This window comes from Pangasianodon hypophthalmus, chromosome 2 (assembly GCF_027358585.1).
Source record: "Pangasianodon hypophthalmus isolate fPanHyp1 chromosome 2, fPanHyp1.pri, whole genome shotgun sequence".
In the NCBI taxonomy this organism is placed as follows: Eukaryota; Metazoa; Chordata; class Actinopteri; order Siluriformes; family Pangasiidae; genus Pangasianodon; species Pangasianodon hypophthalmus.
Genome location: NC_069711.1, coordinates 16,140,980 through 16,164,359, shown reverse-complemented (window position 1 = coordinate 16,164,359; position 23,380 = coordinate 16,140,980). Strand labels below are relative to the sequence as shown.

The 23,380-nt window shown below is 39.2% G+C and overlaps 4 protein-coding genes across 5 annotated transcripts; 1 reads left to right on the top strand and 3 right to left on the bottom strand.

The window, feature by feature from the left end:
• Positions 1–3,973: 3,973 nt before the first annotated feature.
• On the bottom strand, positions 3,974–9,894 carry arpc4 (actin related protein 2/3 complex, subunit 4). The gene is made up of 6 exons (XM_026929639.3): positions 9,759–9,894; positions 7,787–7,905; positions 7,383–7,494; positions 6,676–6,771; positions 6,100–6,270; positions 3,974–4,762 (listed from the first exon to the last, which is right to left on the bottom strand). The coding sequence occupies exons 1-6, from the start codon at positions 9,759–9,761 to the stop codon at positions 4,757–4,759; spliced, it is 507 nt and encodes a 168-aa protein (XP_026785440.1). The 5' UTR covers positions 9,762–9,894; the 3' UTR covers positions 3,974–4,756.
• A 682-nt stretch (positions 9,895–10,576) lies between these two features.
• Positions 10,577–12,178, bottom strand: LOC113530143 (histone H1.10). Its single transcript, XM_026919974.3, has one exon. The coding sequence runs from the start codon at positions 11,478–11,480 to the stop codon at positions 10,872–10,874; it is 609 nt and encodes a 202-aa protein (XP_026775775.1). The 5' UTR covers positions 11,481–12,178; the 3' UTR covers positions 10,577–10,871.
• A 969-nt stretch (positions 12,179–13,147) lies between these two features.
• On the bottom strand, positions 13,148–16,936 carry LOC113527941 (ras-related protein rab7). Of its 2 annotated transcripts, none has more exons than XM_026916248.3 (6): positions 16,538–16,936; positions 16,237–16,294; positions 15,897–16,023; positions 14,076–14,294; positions 13,544–13,672; positions 13,148–13,446 (listed from the first exon to the last, which is right to left on the bottom strand). In XM_026916248.3, exons 2-6 carry the CDS (start codon positions 16,287–16,289, stop codon positions 13,351–13,353), a joined length of 624 nt encoding a protein of 207 aa, XP_026772049.1. In that variant the 5' UTR covers positions 16,290–16,294; positions 16,538–16,936; the 3' UTR covers positions 13,148–13,350. The 2 variants fall into 2 exon arrangements, with proteins under 2 accessions (XP_026772049.1, XP_026771972.1); XM_026916171.3 differs by having other exon boundaries at positions 16,573–16,910.
• A 1,703-nt stretch (positions 16,937–18,639) lies between these two features.
• Positions 18,640–22,693, top strand: si:ch211-157b11.8 (fibroleukin). The gene is made up of 6 exons (XM_026927104.3): positions 18,640–19,217; positions 20,047–20,233; positions 20,593–20,691; positions 20,779–20,891; positions 21,110–21,372; positions 21,846–22,693. Exons 1-6 carry the CDS (start codon positions 18,981–18,983, stop codon positions 22,174–22,176), a joined length of 1,230 nt encoding a protein of 409 aa, XP_026782905.3. The 5' UTR covers positions 18,640–18,980; the 3' UTR covers positions 22,177–22,693.
• Positions 22,694–23,380: the final 687 nt, after the last annotated feature.

The following is a 23,380-nucleotide window of genomic DNA, read 5'->3' as shown; positions in this document are numbered from 1 at the left end:
CAGAGATTATAAAAATGGAATGGCAAGTTCTCTGATCACCATCACATTTAGTAGGCAGCATTGGGGAGACCCAGAATCATTAACTATGCTCTGAATTTGGGTATTGTAGGACCCAGATGTCTTCACTCACTGATCTAATTTTGTGGCTATGACCTTCTCAATCTGCCATGAGCAAAATAGAGCAGCATATATCCTGTAGATGCTGAATTTATACATCAGTTCAAGTGCAAAATATTTCGCATGATTATACATTAAACATGATCGTGACAAAAGGAAACAATTGCATATTGTAAGCTTGTGCTTCCACATTCAGTCACATTCAGTAACCGCTTTGTCCTGGTCAGGGTCACGGTAGACCCGGAGTCTATCCTGGGAATATATCCTGGATGGGGTGCCAGTCCATCACAGGCTCAATACACAAAATTCATCATTAAAATCTTAAACTTACTGTAATACTTTTCATGTACACTGATAATTTAGTGCTACTCAAATGAAGGCACCACAAATAACTGCATTGCATTGAGCATTAGGCTTTAGAGACATCATGCTAACTGAATTTGACAGCAAACATTTTTTATTGTCTTTTTTTTTAATGCTGTGTATTTTAATATTGAATTGCCTCTTATGTGTTCAGAAGTGGACTCTTGCCTTACTTATATATAAAGTCCTACTTCATTATAGTACTTCATTTCCACAAGCAAGAGATGAGTTTGGCTGACAGCTCCAGGGTCCCCAGTTTGATCCTGAGGTGTGCGCAGTTTCACATGTTCTCCCCGTGTCCTCAAGGGTTTACTCTGGGTTCTCTGGTTCCTTCCCACCTCCTCAAAACATGTCAGTAGGTGGATTAGGTACTCTAAATTGCCCCCATGTGTGAATGAGTGTGTGAACGTGTGTGTGCATGTTGCCTCATGGACGGCCCATTCAAGGCGTGTTCCTGCCTTGTGCCCAGTGTTCCCAGAATATTCACCAGAACCCTGAATAGGATAAAGCAGTTATGAAGATATATGAATGAATGAAGGGATTACATTAATTAATGTCTTGAGGGAAAATGCATTCTTTCAAACCACCTGCTGATATCTTTCCACTCTTGGCCTGACTGTCAGGATGTGTTGAAGATGGGTGGGTATAAAGAGATTAGTCTTCTCCTCAGGTCACACTGAGGACACTAAAATTTAATTGAAGGTTCACTTCATAAAAACTTCATAAAATGTATATGCATTTTTTATTAGGAGATATGAAAATCTTGTCAGTATTTACTAGATGACTTGGAGGGATTATTATTATTGGTGTATACATAAGCCTATGATAATTTATAGCTAGCTGTAAAATCAGAATTCTCATTATTCTGTCTTTGTCAGATTATACACTATACACTATCAATCAATCAAAATTATAAGTTTACAATCTAAACGTAACACATGCACAATCCCACTTACAGTGTGATGTTTGAAAGCCCTGTTTGAAAACCTGGATGAGTTGATTTGGGGAATTTGGTATAATTTCTCAACAATATTTAAAAGCACTAGATTTTAAATATCTGTTATAAAATAGATTTCCTCTAATTAAATTACAGGTTGTATGAGCTGTTTAAATGTGTTAAATTAATTTCTAATATGGCAATCAAGACATCTTTCAATATCTCCAACGATGTTCATCCAATAGACACAAAACTAATAAAATCTATGAACAGTTCACACAACAGTTCAATAGTTATGTAACCATACATGTCCTTTTACAAAATTTCAATAATAAACTATTTCGTAATGTATTTTACCAGATTTTTATTGTATATATGCTTATTATTTAATTTAAAAATGATAACAAATAGGTACTGTATGTCCACACCTTTGCTGTCAACTCTGTTCCTTCCTTAAGTCTTTTTGAGGACGTGACATCATTTTCATCACTGTAGAGAGCAAGTAAATGTACCGTTGGGGCATTTCTTTTACTGGGTGTAACCATGTTACCTATATTTTGTAAGATATAGAAAGATTTCAAAGATTTTGCAGATTTACCACTTTAAAAAAAGCAAAAAAAATAAAAAGCAAAAAAAAAAAAACTTTGTTCTAAATCAGCATAATTGCCAGCCTAGTTTACCAGTGAAAAGATGCAAAATCTTCTGAATGTACTACCTGTTAATAGAAAGAAAATACTTATCCCACCTGTGAAATGACAGTAATTTACCTCTGCTATACCAGGAAATAACATACATATCACATCTGAGATAGAAAACTAGATAAACTGATATATTTGCAGCTTGGAGGCCATTAATGTATTGTAATGTAATGTAAACACTGTTGCTATTGTCATCCCAGTTAGCTGTATGTCGACTCTGTTATTTAGACATATTTTCCTATTTTATAATGCACAAAAATACAAAATATGATGAAATGAACGAATTGTGTTGTTAGAGGAATGGGCAGTTAATTACATACTGTAAATCAGTGAAGAAAAACAATCAAATTATAGTAACTGCCATAAAAGCAAAGCAACATTTTAAGACCTATTATAATAAGTGGCACTTAATTTACAAGAGATGTAATGGCTTCCATGGCTTACGTACCAAAAAGGTTAATATAACTCATAGGATATAGGAGCCTGTAGTGGGCCAGTATGTCCCATTTGTAATCCTCTTTTTAATAAAAAGTAAATGTACCTGTATCTACGATTTCAAAAGACATACGCTTGAACGTACCATGCCTGTGACAAGTGTTACTGCTTATGTAGCTATAGGACTTGGATTAAGCTAGCCTGTACATTACAAGATTCAAGCAGTCCTCATGAGGCAGCGTAGATTTCCAGTGAAAAATGCCACCACAAATCACTGACCAGACATTATCTATTGGACAATTATCACTTTAGAGAACTTTGGGGAAGATTGTATCCAACCTCAACATACAGGTCTGCTCTAGAGCGGGAAATCACAGGAAATGTAGGATGGTCCAACCAGCTTGCAGAAAACACAAACTCGTGTCAGTGAGGTCAGTGCTGATGATCCCATATCATTAATGCGTAATGTTTGGTTTTTATTTAAAAATATAAAATTGAAATTTTTTGAATGCATAGTACTCATGATAATGCTGATGAATGAGTTTTAATAGTTTAAGCTCCTATAATCAGTCATTACAAAATATGTCTTTATTACAGCCTTTAAGAATGTAGTAGACAATAACACACTATAAAGATAGCTAGAGATAAAGCTAAAATGAGTGTTTACAACATGTAATTTTTTACAGCCAACTGGACCTCCCCATTAGCTCTGCAAATGACTTTATGATGGATTATCAAGTGATATAAGTATATAAAAGAATTATTCATTGTGGGTCACATTTGGATTTCGCCTATAGAAATAGGATAAGGGTAAGCAAAATGGACTGTGCTGTAAAGTCCAAAGTGGTCACACACAATTAATCAATCCATCTATGCAGGAAAACTGACATGTGGTAATTTGTTGGTGACATGCTGTTCTTAGGAGTAAATGCCAGGGGAGGGAGGGAGGGAAAGAGGGGGAGAGAGAGAGAGAGAGAGAGAGAGAGAGAGAGAGAGAGAGATCTGCTGATGCTGGGTTAAAAACCTTTATGTTGAGGTCAGACGTTTTTAAGTCAGAATTTCTTAATATCTGTTAATGTTCTGCTCACATTCGTGCAGCTTACAGGTGAAACTCTGAGAAGGTAAACCATTAAACTACTAAAAGTAAATTAATCATTTACTCTTCTTCTTTATAGACTATATGCATTAACATTTTTTCAGCTTCTTTCAGAGAAAGTCTTGATTCCAGCACATCAGCTCTTCAATGGATTTGATTATTTAAAGGGCTAAAGGAGAAACTTGCAAGCAGCTGACCTCTATGACAGTGTTGGATATCTGTAGTGAGATATATTTGGAAGAAGATTCCTGTGTAAGGCGGGATTATAGAAATACTGAAATCAAATTTGTGAAATAGCACCACCATGAACACAAAATGCCAAAACAATTACAAGCAATAAAGGGATGTTTATTCATCATAACTGTTTCAATCTTGTCTCTACAACTAATAAGGTCTTGTGTAATCCATGTGCAATAGCGTGAAGGTCAATATATCAAAATCAGACATGAAAATGTCACTATGCACACAATATACATATATTTTACAAATAATTCAAGATCATTAACACAGTTTATATTATCGGAACATTGGCTCTTTTTTCCCTTTCATGCTCAAGAACATTAAAGACTTCCACCCTGATATTAAAGGTTTGTTCAGCATCTATGCATATCATGATTCATGAGCATGGAGGAAGATGAGGTGAATCCATACTGCAGCATTGTGAGCACTTAACTATAAAAAATAATGATGAGTTTAAAGGGGCAAACTGTAGAAGGGAAGAGATGAGTGGAAATTACTAATAGAAAAGATCATTAAGTAGTATAGAATGTTTTTGGAGCAAGTTAGCAAGCAAGCAAATTAAGTTGGCACAAGAGGATTAATAATGCAATTTTAATAACTACTGAACAGTACAGCTGAACAGTACAGAGAGTCTTTGAATTCCATGAGTGCTTTTGGTCGAGATCTCTGCAATACTCCAAATTCAGTCCTGTGGCGAGGACACATGCCCTGAATCCACTTGGTCCATGTTGCTCCATGTTGATGTACACACTTTGTGTCCTCTCTCTCACTCTCTGTTGCTTGCTTGACTTTCAAGGCCCCAAACCTCCACCCTGCTTATGCTGACCATGGTGAAGTGTTGCAGTGTGCTGAGGGTGAGCAGGTACTTCCTTAAAACTATATTTAAAAAAAAAGAGGAAATTCAAGTCAGTGTTAATCTCATCTCAGGAAATTCAGCTACAAGACAGTCATAAAAGATCCAACTGGTCAAGATTATCAGGGGTGAAAAATTAGGCTTGCATGTTAGGACCTAAACACTCCAGGAGACATTATTCTCAAAAAAGGGCTGAACTTTGGTTTTGTATGAACTAAAGCTTTAAACAAACCTACAAAACAGACAGTATCACTTACTCTAAAAAAAATACACTCGCAGAGCACTTTATTAGGGACACTATACAAATCCTAGGTAGAGCCTCCCTTTGCTCTCAAAACAGCCTCAATTCTTCGTGGCATGGATTCCAAAAGATGTTGGAAACATTCCTTTGAGATTCTGGTCCATGCTGACATGACTGCATCACGCAATTCCCGCAGATATTGCAGGTGCACTTTCATGCTGCAGTTCTACCACATCCCAAAGGTGTTCTATTGGATTCAGATCTGGTCACTGGGAGTGTACCAAGAAAACATTCCCCACTCCATTACACCACCTCCACCAGACTGGACTGTTGAAACAAGGCAAGTTGGGTGCATGCATTCATGCTATTGGCACCAAATTCTGACCCTACCATCTGTGTGCCTCAGCAGAAATCAAGATTCATCAGACCAGGCTACGTTTTTCTAGTCTTCAACTCTCCAGTTTTGATGAGTCTGTGCCCACTGCACTCAGCTTTCTGTTCTTGGCGGACAGAAGTGGAACCCAATGTGATCTTCTGCTGTGCATTCTGAGATGCTCTTCTGCTCACCGTAATTGTACAGAGTGATTATCTGAGTTACTGTAGCCTTTCTGTCAGCTCGAACCAGTCTGACTATTCTCCTTTGACCTCTCTCATCAACAAGGTGTTTCCGTCTGCAGAACTGCTGCTCACTGGATGATTTTCCTTTATTGCACCATTCTGAGCAAACTCTAGAGACTGTTGTGTGTGAAGTTATAGAAATACTCAAACCAGCCCATCTGGAACCAGCAATCATGCCACAGTCAAAATCACTGAGATCACAATTTCCCCCATTCTGATGTTTCATATGAACATTACCCGAAGCTGCTGGCCCGTATCTGCATGATTTTATGCATTGCACTGCTGCCACATGATTGGATGATTAGATAATTGCATGAATGAGTCAATAACTTCAATAATTCTGCAGTTATGTATTACCGCTAGTAATTAGCAAATAATAAAAATAAATTAAAGCCGCACACAGAAAAAAAATGCACGCACTAATTAAAAAAAAGTCCAAGCACTAATTATGACAAATGGGTGTGATTATGTGTGTGTTAGGGAACCAGACAACACACTCACATTCTTGAGGAATTCTTCAGCAACTATTCGTGCTCTTGCATTGACTGACAGCTTCATCTCGCTGATTTCCTTATCAATTTCCTCCATAAAATGGATCACAAAATCCACCAACTTGTGCTTATACATCTGCTCTGTGTGAAAGTTAGTGATGAGGAAACTGATATCGTAGCCCTGGAGTGAGAAACAAGAGAAGGCGTTACAGTGCAAGTGATGTTACTTTATCAATTCTCCACTTTTTCTAATCTCATATAAATTTAGTATAGCCTTCATTATAAATATTAACATATAACCAACTTTTATAACCTAATACTCATGTTTACTGAACAGAACACAAAAACCAAACAATCTGTCTCTGTTCAGCATGAACTGAGTCGCCAGTTTATTAGGTACACCTACCATGTAGTTACACTCACTGATGCCTACAAAGTGAACCTACATGGTTGGTGAATTGGCAACTCAATGTATCCTACAACTCAGAGTTGAAGTAAAAAAGGAGATATCAGTTCAGATATATGGCCTGTGATTACTTTCATCAGTATGCTTTTCTCCTCTCCATGTACTTTACACATATCTCACCTCCACTGGTTTTCTCCGCAGAATGAAAAAGTTCTCAGCTCTCATCATCATAAAGCGCATGAACTTGTGGCACAGAATCTTCTCAATCTCATCAGCCTAGAAAAGACCAATCAGAGCACAGTCAACATTCACAAAGTTTCAGCCTCAGAAACTCTGCCCATGGGACATAGAACTGACATCTTATGTACACTTTTCTGGCCACAAGCTTCAGAATCAGGTGGCAACATCCATACATTCATGCATATGCACATTCCACTGGTTTCCAGCCGGAAAATAAACTTTTGAATACCACAACACAATGAGTTTTTGGACCGAGATCTAAATATAGTCACGATTTAAAAAAAAAATCATGCAAAGTTATTAAAGTTTGTTACTGGTGAGTAAATAACACAATCTTGTGTGTAATGGCTACTTAGGTCTGTGACTGGTCATTTGTTGTGTCAGTCAAATTGCCTCTTTGTATGAAGGTAGGTGGTTTTGGGCCATATTTATTGAAAAAAATTTTTTTAACACTAACATTCATATTATTAAGCCCATGTTTGAAGTGGTGAATGTTTTAGAAACTACATTACTGTGGTATAAAGTCTGCCATAAAATCATAGAAATGAATACATGAGATGCTTTCTACAGATTAATGCTACTACTCCAAAACCAACTACAAATGTAAGTGTCTAGGAATGTAAAACTGATGTATGATAGTTTAATACCTGCTTTACTGCAATGCTGACACGAACAGAGTTGATTGAACCTTCTATAAGGACCTTCTCTTTATCATTTCTGCTAATCACAACTGGCTGAAGCAACAATTCCTTACTGCTCCTGTTACATCACACACAATCACAAACACACTGCCAGTCAGCGGGGGGCAACAAAACACTACTGCTAGACACTGGGCAGATACAGCACTATAAATATACAGTTCTAAAATAAAATTATGTAAAATAACAGCAATCCAGGAAATGACCAATGTGCTATTTATGTTGAATAAAGATAAGAAATACAGATGTGTTTTACACATAAAGTTATTAATATACATTATACATAAAAATAAAAAAGCACTGAAGTGCTCAACCAGGCTTTGACAAAAACTCTAGGTTAAAAGCATACTTACCGGACTTCAACCTCGGGTTTGTTGTGGCGCTCGACCACCTGTGAGGAGAAGTTTTCCAGGCAGAGAGCTGCCTGCAGTGTTGCTCGTACTGCATTCAGGTATGGACGCAGAGTCGCTGTCTGCAGTGAAACACACAAACATGACAAGGGTGGAGGTAGCCAGCTGTTACAACAGCGTTCAACCAGACTACATTCACTCCTACCAAATATACAGCTCGCTTATGGTGAGCCCACCAAATACACACCCAGAGTTTGTCTGCATACTCACACTTGTTCTTTTCTCTGTCACATTACACAGGCCTGAACTTGTACACAAATTCCTGAAATGCTGTACAACCCTGCTAAATCCATACATATTTCACAACTTCAGGTCCCAGGGGCATCAATCTTATTCAGTCATGTACATGAGAATGGTAACAAAACTTCAATCTGAAACATCAGCTGCTTAAAAGCCAAACCTGAAAGTACAACTTTGATTCAATTGTATAAAATAAGTTAATGCATTTAATGTGCTACTGGATATTAGTCTTCAAAGAATGATGTCAGTGCAATCAATAACATTTACACAGTTGTGGCACTGAGGCAAAGAATCACTGTTACATGCATACGCAGCACCACCTTGTGGAGAAACTACATCTTTTTAATCAGGAAGCAGGGCCATACATTCACTGAAAGTTTGTACCCTGGTGGGCCATTAAAGGGGTGGCACAGTGATGTAGTGGGTAACGTTGTCACCTTACTGCTCCTGGGTCCCCGGTTCGATCCTGAGCTTGGCTTACTGTCTGTGTGGAGTTTGACATGTTCTCCCTGTGTCTGTATGGGTTTCTCTGGTTTCCTCCCACCTCCCAAAAACATGCCAGTAGGTGGACTGGCTACACTAAATTGCCCCTAGGTGTGCATGAGAGAGTGCATGAGTGTGTGCACGAGTGTGTGCATGGTATGAATGGTGTGAACGAGTATGTGCATGGTGCTCTGTGAAGGTATTTGCGCCTCACACACAGTGATCATGGGTTAGTCGCCAGTTTCACCGCAACCCTGACCAGGATAAAGCAGTTACTGAAGATGAATGAATAATGAATGAAACTTGGGCAACTGTGTATGTACTTAATAAGTCACTGACAATTACTTTCAAGTTCAACAAGAAAGAGGAAGTTCTCAAGAAACTACTGATATGTGTATGATCAGATTTGCTCCTCATATGATCCCACACTGTTTATTCTACTCAAACACTCGAGGGTAACATCAGATAAGTCTATCCTATTGTCTCAGACATGCCAATATCATATCAGTATCATGAAGCACTTTTCTGAGTATGGTAAGGAGTCAGTACTTTTACTGTAATTCACTTCTAAATCTTTTTGTACCGCTATATGATTGTATTATCTCACATTTTCTTAGTTAAATGCCTTGATTCATTGTAAATGTTTGTTCTTTTAATTTTTCGCAAAACATGTAGACACCTTTTAGCTTTTTAGCAAAAGAGCAAAACTAAATATGATGGATCATTTACAGTAGAGTGAAAAAGTGTTAATATTTTTTTGCCATAGGAACCCTAATCCCTAGCAATACTCCAGTGCTCTACTTTTGCAGAATACTGGAGCTAACCATCTCACATCATAAAGCATCAGTTAATAACACATTAGCAATAATGGTGTAACCTGCTATAAGAAAGGTACTAGTGATGGGTTGGTGATGCAGGATGTACTCTACTGCAGGAACATTCAAGTCAGCAGACAGTCATACACAGCTGCTAGCCATCTCCTGTATATTCTTGCTGAGGTAATCTCCACAGAAAAGCTGACTTGGGTGGGGATGATTTCGCTAGGCAGCTAACCGCTAATGTGATGATCACTTGAACTTAATTATTAGAATATAAAAAATAATAATAATGCGCACATTGACGAAAGCACTAAATGTTTTTTTTTTTTAATTCTATTCAAAGTAAATAATTTGTTGCAATGTGATTTTCTTACCATTTCTCTTTTCCGGCTCTTGTCTGAAAGCGGAAATGCTACAAACAGCGAACCACTTCCGTGTTCCTCGTCGCTCCGTGGGCGATACCACTAACAGAGTTAGCATGGGGGTGTCCAGGAAGACCACAGACGTAATACCAAACAGCTCAAGCCAAACTATTCATAAGTACCATACTTATTTTAGCTATAAAATAATTATTTTAAAAAATAGATGGAAAGAATAACAATGTATGCTTACACAATAATGTATAAGAAATACGTAAATGTATTATTTCAGCATTCATTTCTTCCGTTTATCTATATGCTTAAGCTCATTTTTTAAATGTTACGTTATTTCCGTTTCTTTGTTTATTTTATTTCTTTTTATATTGGCACAGAACTCCATCGCTCTGCACAACCCAGTATCATTCTGCACAAATGTATCTTTTGCATCATAATGCAAATCATAATACCAATTATTACTGTATCTGTACATTATACTGTTTATGTCTATGATACTGCTTTTCTCTCCCTCATACAGCTAGTTTATTATACCTCTAAGCATTAGTTTTGTTTGTTTTTGTTTGTTTGTTTTTTTTTATGTTTAATACTTGTAAATAGTGCTGGCAAAATAAAACCAGTCCTGATGTAAAAGTTAAACATATAAAAATATATATAACTTGAATGTAAAATTAGGGATTTTTGAGCATCCATATGAATGACAAAGGCACAAAGACATCTTTGCTCTATAGTTGTTGTAGTTCTCAGCAGACATGCACAAGCTTATCTACAAAATGTGAACTTTAAACTGAAAAACCAGCTTGCAGAAGAACCAAGCATTTTCTTTTCTTTTACTATTTTATTTAAAAAGAAACCATAAGCAATTAATCTTAACTAGTAGTAGAAAAGAAATAGTAACAAACGCGCAGACATTACAAAAGGTATTTTGTACAGGTATTTACATTTGTCTTCATGAGTAAAACAGTGAGAACAATATGACTAGTACACTGTAAAACACTGTGCACATCCTTCTTAATGAAGCCTGCGGGCAGGAGGCTTATTTACACGCAGCGCAGTGCTTCCAGTCAGGGAAGTACTTTTAACACAGCTTCAAGCATGCACACTACACACAGTTTAAGCTTTCTTAACAGTCTTTTTCTCCTGCTTAGCTTTCTTGGGCTTGCTGGCCTTCTTGGCAGCGACTGCTGGACTTTTATCCGCTTTCTTGGCTTTGGAGGTTTTCTTGGCGGCTGGAGTCGCCTTCTTCACGCCGCTGACGCTTTTCTTCTTCTCCGCTGCTTTTTTGCCTGGCTTTTTGGCCGGTTTCGCAGTCTTCTTCGGCTTTCCAGAGGTCTTCTTGGTGCTGGAGGTGAACTTGTTCTTGTTGAGCTTGAAGGAGCCGTTGGCGCCCAGCCCCTTCACCTGCACCAGCGTGTCGTTCTGCAGCAGCGCGCGGATGGAGTAGCGCAGGTACACGCGCCCGTGCTTCTGGTCAAACCAGCTCACTTTCTTCGCCTCATTATAGATCTTAAAAAGAGACCAGCCGTTTTTCTCGCCCAAGGTTTGAATAGCCTCGATCACCAGCTGGCTGTACTTTCCGGGCCCTTTACCCTTCTTCTTTTTGTACTTTTTTTCTGCAGAGGCAGGCTTTGCTTTGCTGGCGGGTCTCTTCTTCTTGGCCACAGGTTTTGCAGGTTTTGCAGGCGCTGCTTCTGGTGCACTTTCCTCCGCCTGAGCAGACATGCTTAACCCTGACGCTCTGAAGCTCTGAGATGCTCTTTAACTCCGCTCTGAGACGTTGATGTCGGTGAGGATGATCGCTATTTAATCAACGACGCGCGGACGTGATTGAGAACAACAACATTGCCAGCAGGTGCATGCCTCGAGTTGTGTTTCTTGCTGTTAGTGTGAGATCTGTTATCTCGCACATTCTGGCCAGATTCGCATCCTGATCGTTCTGCACTGGAAGTGCAATCGACGCCGTGCTCAGTGCTGTGCGGGAAGGCCACATGAGCTGCGCCACTCGGAAAAATGCGGAGAAACAGAAGCTCTCACCCCGCACATAGCACGCAATAGCGAGTAGGGGAGGCGACTTACAGCACCAGTTATTATGAAGCTGTACACAGACGCACAGAGTTGGCGACAGACGATGAACGTTAAATGTGTAAATTACTGGAAAAGAGGTTAGTTTGAACTAGATCACAAAAGACGTCCAAAATATATTTGGTTTAATTTCTCTAAACAAGCACATAAAACGCCATCACGTGGCTGAGTGCTGGCAAACTTCCTGTTTTAGCTTCCTGTGGTGTTTCAAAATCAGGGGCGTTTCTACAAGAGGCCTATAGCGCAGTCTTACACGCCTCCACACTCCCGACGCACGCAGGCGTTCACCAGCTGCGTAGTGCTTCCTAACAGGCTACACATTCACACACACTCCTGTTCATCCCTACAGTCTTGTTGGCCGGATGAAATCCTGCCAGATGAAGTTGCACGTTAGGATCGAGTGCTTGGAGGATGTGCTCTGAGACTAGGATCCTGCACTGGGACTAGGATGAAAAGGTTACTGAAGATGAAAGAATGAATAATAATAAAAATATATCAACAGTGAAAAATACCATTAAGCACAATTAGGGCCAAATCAAAGTTTGACATGTCTGAAATGGCTGGTAATTTACCAGGACCCATAAGCACATTCCCCCCTGCACACAGAAAGGAGAATAGTCCCAGAAACAGACTGTTCTGGTGGCTGTGGTCTGGAAAGCACCTCTGGAACCACATAGCAGGACTGAGAGGCAAAGGAGAAGCTTCTTTCCCCAAGCCATCAGAATCTTAACTCCTGATCTAGTGTATGCACATAATTACATAGGTATACCCATACATGCATACATACCTTTTCAGATGTGTTTGTGTGTCGTCCTTCACTCCCCCCCCCCCCCCCCCCCCTACCTTATACCTTACATATATCAATTGTATACTGTCTGTATAGTCTATTTAATATTTTGTTGTGCACAGTCTTCGGAGTTGTCGCTTCTCAGTTCACTGCACCTTTGGACCAGCTACAACTGCGCATGTGACAAATAAACCTTTGAATCTTGAATGGAGAACATGCAAAACGGCACACAGAACATAAGCCAAGCTCAAGATCAAACTTGGGACTGTGGAGCTGCAAGGCGGAAACACTGTGCCACCATGCGCTCCACCCCCTCCCCTATTTTTTAATATAAATTATTTGAATTGTACAAGAACCATCTGTCTCTCATGTTGAACGTTCATTGGTTTTTCCCATGGTGATGGATGACAAAGGAAATTTACATGTAAGCATATCCCTGTGTTCCAAGGCAAAAAGGACATGATTAAAGTTAACATCAGAGTTCATGTGGACTGAGAACAAAGGAAAAGTTTCTCAAGAATGATGATTTGTTTGCATTTATTTAAAATATTGCTTAAATTTAAAAATTCAACAATTTTGGCATATACTGTATATACATACATACATTGTGTGTGTGTGTCTGTGTCTGTGTGTGTAATGAAGTAAAAGTCTAAAAGAGCAAAAGTAGAGTGTGCAAATCTGTTTTCGTTTAACAGAGCTTGTTAGTGTCTGTGTACACAAGTGTTAGCAGCTGCAGCTTTGAGCTGAAGAGCTGGAGCTGCCATTTCTGTCCAACTTAATCTGATCTGGAAATTCGTTATACAGCTCAACTTCTGTTTCCTAGAGGGAAGGAGAGAGATAGTGACATGCATAGGTAAATGTACCTGGTCAAATAAGTCAGTGGGCAGTGAATATAATAAAATGGCATCCTACTAACCTGTTTTAGAGCATTTCGTGCAATGGTTTGAAATGCCTGTTCAACATTGGTGGCCTCTTTTGCACTGGTCTCAAAGTATGGCATGTTGTTTTTACTCTGACACCATGCCTGTGCTCGCTTTGTTGTCACCTGAAAGACATGCATGGAACGGGCATATCAGAATAACAATTAATCAATCAACCAACAATAAGTACTCCAAATGAGAAGAATATGGCAGACAGGCACAGCTACACTGCACATTCTCTTCAACATTTTAAAATTTGTTCACATTTAAACCAATGATTTCATAATGAGATGGTATTATACAATGTTGTGTGTTGTTTGGTAAAGAGGACTTTTGTATTTTTCTTTTTGACTTGGATACACATTAGGGCAAATTATGCTAGGTGTACAGTGAATTATTTTGAAAAACATGGTCTTTGGTCCCTGTTTAGACAAGGGAGCTCTTTGTGGGTTTCACAAAGACCTCATAGCTTCACAAAGACCTGTTCAATATCACAAACACTTCCAGTTGGGCCAATGTGTTACTTGCCTGTCTGTTTTCCAGGTCAATCTTGTTGCCTAAGACCAGGAAAGGGAAGTTGTCTGGGTCACGAGGACTGGCCTGAATCAAAAACTCATCTCTCCAGGAGTCCAGAGTCTTAAATGTTGTTGAAGCAGTAACATCGAACACCAGCACACAGCAGTCAGCACCCCGATAAAATGCCACCCCAAGAGACTGAAATCTTTCCTGTCCAGCTGTGTCCCAAATCTGACAGAGACAAGAACTGTATTGGTTCTAGCAGAATTTCTGATACATATTTACACAGTCTGATAGAGGAAACATGATCAGGTTCCATTTTGCACTTTGAAGGAGTAATGCAGCAATTAATTTTTATATGGCATAATTATATATACTGTATGGCCAAAAGTATATGGACACCTGACCATCACACTCATATTTGCTTGTTGAACATTCCATATTTAGTCCCCCTTTGCTATTAATATTAACCTCCACTCTTCTGGGAAGGCTTTCTACTAGACTTTGGAGCATGGCTGTGGGGATTTGCTGATTCAGCCAAAATATTCTTCCAAAATGTTCTTCCATACCAACCTTGACAAACCATGTGTTTATGGACCTCGTTTTGTGCACAGGTGCATTGTTATGAAGTCTTAATGTTACAGCATACAAAGACATTCTATACAATTGTGTGCTTTCAACTTTGTGGCAACAGTTTGGGGAAGGCTCACATATGGGTATGATGGTGTAACGGTCACTATAGCTAGCTAATTGTGTAGTATTGTGCCTTTAAGACACTTCCCTTTTACATTGTGTGTTGTGCGCTGTCTGTGTGGGAGTCAGTGTATCTGTCTATCAGACAGATGCAGGCGTGTGTGGCGCACTGAGATGTGTGCGGGTAAGGGAAGGTGACTGCTTTACCATAGACTGCCTCTATAACCCCTTTTATTTTCTTATTTCTATTGTAACACTTCAGAGTGTTTTCCTTTGTACTCTCCATCACTCTCCTCCATGTATGGAGAGAGTGTGCCATCTGTGGACCATTCATTAAATGTGTGGGTATACCAACGTTGCTTTTTTTTTTTTTTTTTTTTTGGCTCACTGTTTTCCCCACGCTCGGACAGTTCACCCTTATTTTCAGCCAAGCGTTACAATGGTCAGGTGTCCACATACTTTTGGCCACACAGTGTACATTTATCTAGTTGACTTCTGGTGACATGGTCATGTGGAAGGAGTTCACATGTCTTGTAGTCTTAGCTACAGACTTCTTGTCATAAGCTTCAGAATATTGCAATATGATTGGCTATTTTTGGAAGCAAAACATTGTCTTATACTGCGTTTAAAACTAGTGCACAGCATCGTGTTTTCAAAATGTATTAAGGTTTTTGTTTGAATCAGTTCAAAGTCAGTGATTTATGGACTGCAGTACCAGTCAAATGGCTTCTTCCTCTTTAAGTAGGCATTTCTTGGCCACATTTAGAGACAAAAGGTACCAGATCTCTGGCTTGCAACGTTACATTTTGCTACTCAAGGAAGTGGCACTTGTTATAATGATGAAACTGTTTTTTGCCACTTATCCAAGATAACAGTCAAGATTATAATAGTTACAAGCCCATCACCAAACACTAATACTACCACACACTGTAAGTGACTATGGATGACTGAAATCTCTCACAGACAAACAGCTCATTCGGTCACTATGAGACTGAAGAAATCTGAGCACATTCAGATTCACATTCCCATATGAGTACATTCTGTATCTACTGATATTAGGCAGCAATATTCTTTGTCATGAAAATGTTTTACTTATAAATTTAGTGTTAATCGAATGAGAGTGTATTTCTGACAGAATACCTGCAAAGTAACAAGTCTGTCCTCAACCATCACCTCCTTCGTAAGAAAGTCAGCTCCTATTGTCGCTTTGTATTGATTACTGAATTTCTTGTTAACATACTGGTTCATTAAAGATGTCTTTCCAACACTGTAGCAAGACAGAGAGAAAAAGAGAGAACTGAAAGAGGAAACTGGAATTTCCATCATGTTCAATGTAATATGCGAGGCTCTTATCTCGCACCAGACCGAAGTTAAGAAAATGAATTTTTATATAGTTTTCTCAGTAATAGTATATCAGGAAAATTACAAATCACTTCGTGACAAGAATAGCTCTCCTTATGTCACACACACACACACTTACCCTGAATCCCCAAGTATGATAACTTTTAGAAGAACTTTCTTCCTGGATGCCATACTGCCTGGAGGACAGATCAAGGACAAATCTGATTTAATGCTACCAACACCTTGTTTTAAGAGGAACTTAGAGATTAATGTTCTAAAGCTTATTGCAGAGTAAGCAACCCTTATGTGGTAACATAAAGATGGTAAGTCTCTCTGTCACACATTCAGACTAAAAACCTGTTTTGGTATGACCTATGAACTATGACTTTCTGTAACACTCGATGCACAGAGTGGAGAACTTTTACAAAACAAACACATACAGGTTAACTGCCAGACGTGTCTGATGTGTTCAAACCTGTTACTTCTGTTCTTCTTTCCTCTTCAAGAGCAGTCTACTTTCCCAGGCTCTAAAGTGACTGTTAAAGTACTGGAATTATGTCCGGCTGCAATACACTGTGCACTTTTCTCGCGTGTGTCAAATAAAAAGCTGCCAAATTAGGCTGACTTAAGTTATTTGTATTTGTATCCTAATTCTTGTATGCTTTCCTTCCGTATCTCACTTCCTCCTGGAGTTCCCGTGACAACACCGGTGACGCGCACGCGCACGCGCATGCTTTTGGGGCGGGTCCCAAACCTATTAAATTCCCGAAATCAAAGAGCTCATCTGTTACTGAACCAAAAGTCCAGGGGGTGGAGCTGGATTTTATCTGACTCCGCCCAACCCCAAGCCAGTAGTCTCTCTACGACACGGAACAACCCACTATCATCAGTATGCGTGTAACCTAAAATACGCTGAGTTGTTGTCTCTAGTTTTCTGGGCTTTTAGTTCTACATTGTCAGGTAGGAGGGGTTGGATCAGGTCAGACTCCTCCCCCTTGACTGTTGGTTCTGCAGCGAGATGTATGCGATCTGATCGGGATGTAGTAAACAAGGGTGTTCGCGCATGCGCACTTCACTTTTGCACGCCTATAAATTCATACTTTATATTTTAATGCTGATAATAAGATACCTATGCTTATGTTATATTACAAAAACTATATGCTACTTATACTTACATGATGGAAACATTTTACACTTAGACAATATACACTGTCAGAATCTACGTGTGTATGCTGGAAGCATTTTCTGAGGAAGTCACAGTAGTAACCAGAGGAATACTTGTAGTATTGTTAGATCTCCTGGTGATAATGTAGACTTATTCCTTCTCGAGGGAAAGCTGACAGTTTCAGAAATATAGACCTCTCTCCTTCTCGTTTCTTGTCAATAATCAATAAGCTTAAGCATAAGAAGTTACAGTATTGCCAAAACATCACAGAAAAGAAAAGAACTGTTGTTAACAAGCACAGTTAGTTATATAAGTGAGTGTCCACATAGAGGAAATAGAGGAATGAAGATTAATAGAACAAAAATGAACATATATTTCATATTTCTTATTTATTATCTTATTTCTTATTATTTCTTATTTCTTATTCATTCAGATTTTTTATGCACAGTCTAAAAAGGAGTAGGTCAGGTTCTCATTTCACTGCAGGTTATGTACTGTATATAACTATGTATGTGACAAATAAAAATCTTGAATCTTGAATCTTGAAAACATTAACAGTAATGATCACTGACCTTTAACACAAGATGGCGCCAGTTACTGAGCTGAGCAACACAGAATCAACGCCTGTAGTGTCCTTACCTCAAGTAGGATGTCATGCTTATGTTATGTTGTATGATTTTTTTTTTCTGTTTAGACACTTCCACTGTAATATTTTGGAGTCTTATAGACTTTACAACAGTGTGGTCATTTCCCTGAACAATACATTTACAGCCAATCATTCTTTCTTGTCTATCTGCCCATGCTCCCTCCCACTCCCCCCCAACTCATCCCACCTACACACATGTCCACACACTTGAGTAAACACACCTCTCTAAACCACTCAAGGACAGGTCTAGCACCTTTCTCTTCTAGACAGAAAGGTCAGAGATCAGAGTGGAACGGAGTTCACACCATTGAGAAGGTGTGCATGTTTGGGTTTGGTAATACAAGCATAAAAGAGTACCAAGAGGAATTCCACAAGTCTTTCAGCTTTTATGACCTTTAACAAGTTCAACAAACAGTATACAAATCACAAAAAATGACAAAAGCCTAATGGTCAAGTGTGGATATATTCATCTGGAAGTATGTTTGGTATTCAGGTTTTGCATAAGACCAAACTGAGGAACTTAGCCTAGAAATTAATTTATGTGATCAGTCAGGCAATGTGTGTGTGTGTGTGTGTGTGTGTGTAGGTGTGGGTGGGTGTATGGGAGTTGGGGGTAGGGAGCATCGGTGCATGTCAGAGAGCAAAGACACTGTGTTATCTAGGAATCTAAGCCAAGAACCCTACAAAGAGAGAGAGAGAGAGAGAGAGAGAGAGAGAGAGTGGGGAAGGAGAGAGACAGAGGGAGGGATAGAGGGTTGGAAGAGGAGATCAAATAAGAAGAGAAAGACAGCAGAAGTTTCAGAAAGATGAGAGCATGGAAGTGAGTGTGTTGGCATGGTAAAGACTTACACACGTAAAGACGCATAGAGAAGGCACAATATTATTAGACCTAATTGGCACAGATTTGAAGGGAAAAAGCCCAAGCACTATTTATTTGAAACACTGGGGTGCTAAGAAGGTCCTAGGTGGAGGAATAAAGGAGACAAGAGTTTGTGCGGAAGATTGGTGAGAGGCAGCGGGAGTCATCTGACAGTTGAGTGCAGTCACTTGTTGGTACACCTCTTGCTTTCCCATGAGTGTCCTTAGCAGTGTGTGCATGTGTGTGTGCATTCTACGCTGGCTTTTGCTGGGTGTGTGTGTGATGTGTCTGTGTGTAGTGTGTCAGAGGGACAGTTTGGTGGCTGGGCCACCCAACCGAAGGTGTGAGGGGGGCTGCAGTGCAACAGCATCTCCCCCAAAAACACACCTCACACACAGGAAGGACACAGTGCCCAGAAAAACACAGGAGCCTCTCCAAAGAAACACACAGGTGAGTTTTCCTGAGTATGTTTATGTGTGTGTGTGTAGGTGCACTGTACTTCTGCGCTTTCCGTGTAAAAGCTAAACCAGTATATGGCTGTGTTAATTTTTCTGAGAATTTTTCTGTTTTTGTTTTTAAATGAAGGAAAGAGCAAAGAGAAGCAATTGCATATTGTTTATATAATATGCAGGAGAGTTCTGTATCATTGATTAGTTTGAGTGTTTTTAGTTTTTAATAGCACTGCACAACTAGCCAATTGTAATAAATATCTTTATATCTCAGAGAAATAGCATTAAATTACTAATCAGCATGAAATTAATGAGGCTGTTTATTATTATTATGTCTATTGTGTTAATTTGTGGCTTTTATATGGATTTTTTTAAGACATATACCTGGAGGAATTAGAAAACTCTCAAGCGCTTGCTGCCAATTGCTGTATTATTTTTGTGTCGTCCATCCATCATTCCATCCTTCCATGCATCAATTCATTCATTCATTCATTCATTCATTCATTCATTCATGCATTTATGCATTCATGCATTCATTCATGTATTCATTCATGCATTCATTCATTCATCCATTCATGCATTCATTCATTCAGTAACCACTTTATCCTGGTCAGGGTCAACAGAACCCAGTCCAGAGCCAGTCGATCGCAGGGCATCATGCACACACATTCACTCACAACTACTGACAGTTTAGCACAGGCAATCCCCATTGCTGTGGAGGCTTTCATATTAATAAAAGTTTTGAGGAATGTGCTACACAAAACTGAAAAAAAGTAACATAATTTGCTTTTGTGTGTGTGTGTGTGTGTGTGTGTGTGTGTATTGTTTAGTCATCTTCCATGTCGGAACGTCTGATGCAGCTACAGCGGTGTATGAAACAACATGAACCAGCCTCAGGAAATCGAAGAGATGGATCCGATTCCCTGGCAGCCATTTTGGCTCTAATGACGGCTGTGCTTACCGAGTGTGACCTGCACTGCCACAGTCAGAGACTTAGAGACATGGCTGGCAGGCTAGGTCTGTGGCTGATATTCTCATAAACACTGCTGTCAGATTTTAAACAGCAGCTTAGATTTACTGCTTAGAGCCTCTTACTTTAATGCTTTTCTCTAGAGCATTCTCAATTAATTCCAGTCTACCTCAATAACACACACACACACACACACACATACATACATACACACACAGAGTAAACAGAAGCTGATAGTTGTTGTACTCTTAGGAATGCGACTCTTCTGCAAGACCTAACACTTAACCTCTATTCACCCACTGAGCAACCTTTAGGCAATCTTTATATAACCTTGTCACAACCTCCTAAATAGAGTGGGCTGTAAATCAAATAGCCTTAGGCCAACCTGTCTGTCTGTGTGTGTCAGAGAGTGCGGCAGTGGGGAAAAATGGAGAAAAAGACTTGCTGCTATTGATGAAGAGCATCACACAATCTGGCTCACCACCAACACAAAGTGCTTTAACAGGTATTTAACACACACACACACATTCAGTATTAAATTAACCGTTATTGTGTTTTAAGGGTATATTTTATGTCCCTCTGTGTCTGGTAGTGTCTCCCTCTGCAGGACTTTATCCACAGAATTGCTACGAGATCTTTCAGTTTGGAATAAAAGAGAATGGAATTTATACCATCCAACCAGACCCTCAAAAACCAGCACTGGAGGTGCATCAACACACCACTGCATGCATACGTAACAGTGACTAAATCCGAATGAAATTAAATGTATAATGTTTTAAAATTTCCTAAAGCTGTTTTTGGTATAGAGTATGTCTAGTATGTGTCTGTGCCACCCCTGCAACTGACACACTAGGCTATAAAAATAGGGCGAGCACACATGTGTATGCACTTCTTTGTAAATGAAGTCTTTTCCTTCATTTCAGGCTGCGTGTGATATGGAGTCTGCAGGAGGTGGGTGGACAGTGTTTCAGCGTCGATTCGATGGACAAGTGGACTTTAACCGGACCTGGCGGGAGTATCGGGATGGCTTTGGTTCTTCACAAAAGGAGCACTGGTTAGGGAATGCAGTTCTACATGCTCTTACAGCCAGAGGGCAACACACACTCCGCATCACTCTCCAGGACTGGCATCACCAGACCCGACATGCCATCTACAACAACTTTAAAGTGGCAGCAGAAAACCAGAGGTGCAGAGTTTTTCACACACATAAACACACATACAGAGGGTGAGAAATAGACAATGTTGCATCTCAATACTGTACACGCTATACAGAAACATTATACACACATATGTATTCCACATAAAAACAACCACAAAAATGGTCTATGAAATTCTTTATGATTTAATTATCTTCTAGTCTATCTAATCCTAAAATTTAGTCTAGTGGTTGAATTTTGAATTTGCTTTAAATATACTTATATACAGTATTATATATATTTTTTAAAAAAGTATGTTAAATGCTAAAAGAGATCAGGTTAAAAAAAAATGCTAGAGTATTATTTTTAAAAATTACAACAAACACACATATTAAACATATTTTAATGGATCGAGTGCACTCATAACACACACGCAATTTACATGTAAGAAATCAAGTTTGTGTAATACAAAATATCTAAAATAGCTCACTTTTATCTCACTTGTTTTATTTTTATCTGACAGGTTTCGTCTGACTGCACAAAATTACCAAGGAGATGCCGGTAATGCCCTCAGCTACAGTAAGCACTACAACCATGATGGCAGAGCTTTCAGCACATATGATCACGATCATGATCGCTATGCAGCTGGTAACTGTGCTCAGTACTACGGTGCAGGCTGGTGGTTTGATTCCTGTTTGGCTGCCAATCTGAATGGACGTTACTACCGTGGCCGCTACACTGGCATCACAGATGGCATCTACTGGGGCACCTGGTACATTCTCACTGACTCTCGAAGTGGGGAGAGATACTCGTTTAAAAGTGTGGAGATGAAAACACGACCCAGACAGCCTTAAAATAATCTTCTACATATACCCATACAACATACACAAATTATGCAATGCTACTTTCAGTATTTATACTACACTAAAACTATAGTGAATGGTACCATTTACAATATCATATTTAAAATAGGGTCAGTGATTTTTAAGTCAGTACACTTTATGTTTAGCAAAGTTATCCTCATATTCTGGCAGCTCAGGTCTCTGTGGCCTCCCAGGGTCTGTAAATTGGAGAAGAAAAAAATGGATGTGGATAACCAAAATCCAACCAATCAAGTCAAGGAGACTTCTATATTTGCCTGTAAATTACATTACTTGTTAATTCAGCAAGCTTCAGGTATTCTAGCCTAAGTAGCACGTGTGTGTTCTGGGTACGCAGCTTTGGCGAGAACACGGAAGGGAGAGACTATTCCTGCTTGTATTTTAAGTTTCAAAACAGCTAGCTTAAGGTACCTTCTGCTAAAAATCACTGAATGTATATGGCAAGACTTTTTATAGCCAATTGTATGCGAATATGTTTGTGAAAATAAACTTCCGGAAAGTACTTTTTAAGTGAAATATCATTTGCATCTTTTTCTCATATTTATACCCTTTGGTATTTGGTTTAGGATAAGGACCTGTCACAGGTACTGTATCAAACAAAAAACTATAGTTGTATATTACTAAATAAAACACACCTTCTATAATCACTCAGATTAGTTGCTTAATATGTTATAGAGAAGGAATCATTCATAAGCTCATGAAAAAGAGAATGAACATATGCATCATTGGGGTGCACTGCAATGCATAAAGTCATGTAGCCACAGGTAAAGAGCTTCAGTTAATGTTCACATCATACATCAGAATGGGGAAAAATCTGATCTCAGTGACTTTAACCATGGCATGGTTGTTAGTGTCAGACAGGCTGGTTAAAGTATTTCAGAAACTGCTGATCTCCTGGAATTTTCACACACCACAGTCTCTAGAGAGGAGAGGAGAGAAGAATGGCCAGACTGGTTTGAGCTGAAAGGAAGGCTACAGTAACTCAGCAGAAAAGCATATAAGAATGCACATCACGTTGAACCTTGAGGCGAATGGGCTACATCAGCAGAAGATCACATCAGGTTCCAATCGTGTCAGCCAAGAACAGGGGTCTGAGGCTACAGTGGGCACAGACTCACTGAAACTGGACAGTTGAATATTGGAAAAAGATCACCTTATCTTTTCCCAGTTTTTATCC

Bases quoted from the DNA above. Each gene is read 5' to 3' on its own strand.
- arpc4 (XM_026929639.3), bottom strand. The intron at 6,772-7,382 runs GTATTAAACTAT...GGTCTTTTCTAG, and splicing joins TCAGCATTGCAGTAAAGCAG to GCTGATGAGATTGAGAAGAT. The intron at 6,271-6,675 runs GTGAGATATGTG...TTCTCACTCCAG, and splicing joins TGCGGAGAAAACCAGTGGAG to GGCTACGATATCAGTTTCCT.
- LOC113530143 (XM_026919974.3), bottom strand. From the start codon at position 11,480: ATGTCTGCTCAGGCGGAGGAAAGTGCACCAGAAGCAGCGCCTGCAAAA.
- LOC113527941 (XM_026916248.3), bottom strand. From the start codon at position 16,289: ATGGCATCCAGGAAGAAAGTTCTTCTAAAAGTTATCATACTTGGGGAT. The intron at 14,295-15,896 runs GTATTCTGTCAG...TGTCTCTGTCAG, and splicing joins ACAGACTTGTTACTTTGCAG to ATTTGGGACACAGCTGGACA. The intron at 13,673-14,075 runs GCAAGTAACACA...CATGTCTTTCAG, and splicing joins TTGACCTGGAAAACAGACAG to GTGACAACAAAGCGAGCACA.
- si:ch211-157b11.8 (XM_026927104.3), top strand. From the start codon at position 18,981: ATGAGTGTCCTTAGCAGTGTGTGCATGTGTGTGTGCATTCTACGCTGG. The intron at 19,218-20,046 runs GTGAGTTTTCCT...TGTATTGTTTAG, and splicing joins CTCTCCAAAGAAACACACAG to TCATCTTCCATGTCGGAACG. The intron at 21,373-21,845 runs GTGCAGAGTTTT...TTTATCTGACAG, and splicing joins GTGGCAGCAGAAAACCAGAG to GTTTCGTCTGACTGCACAAA.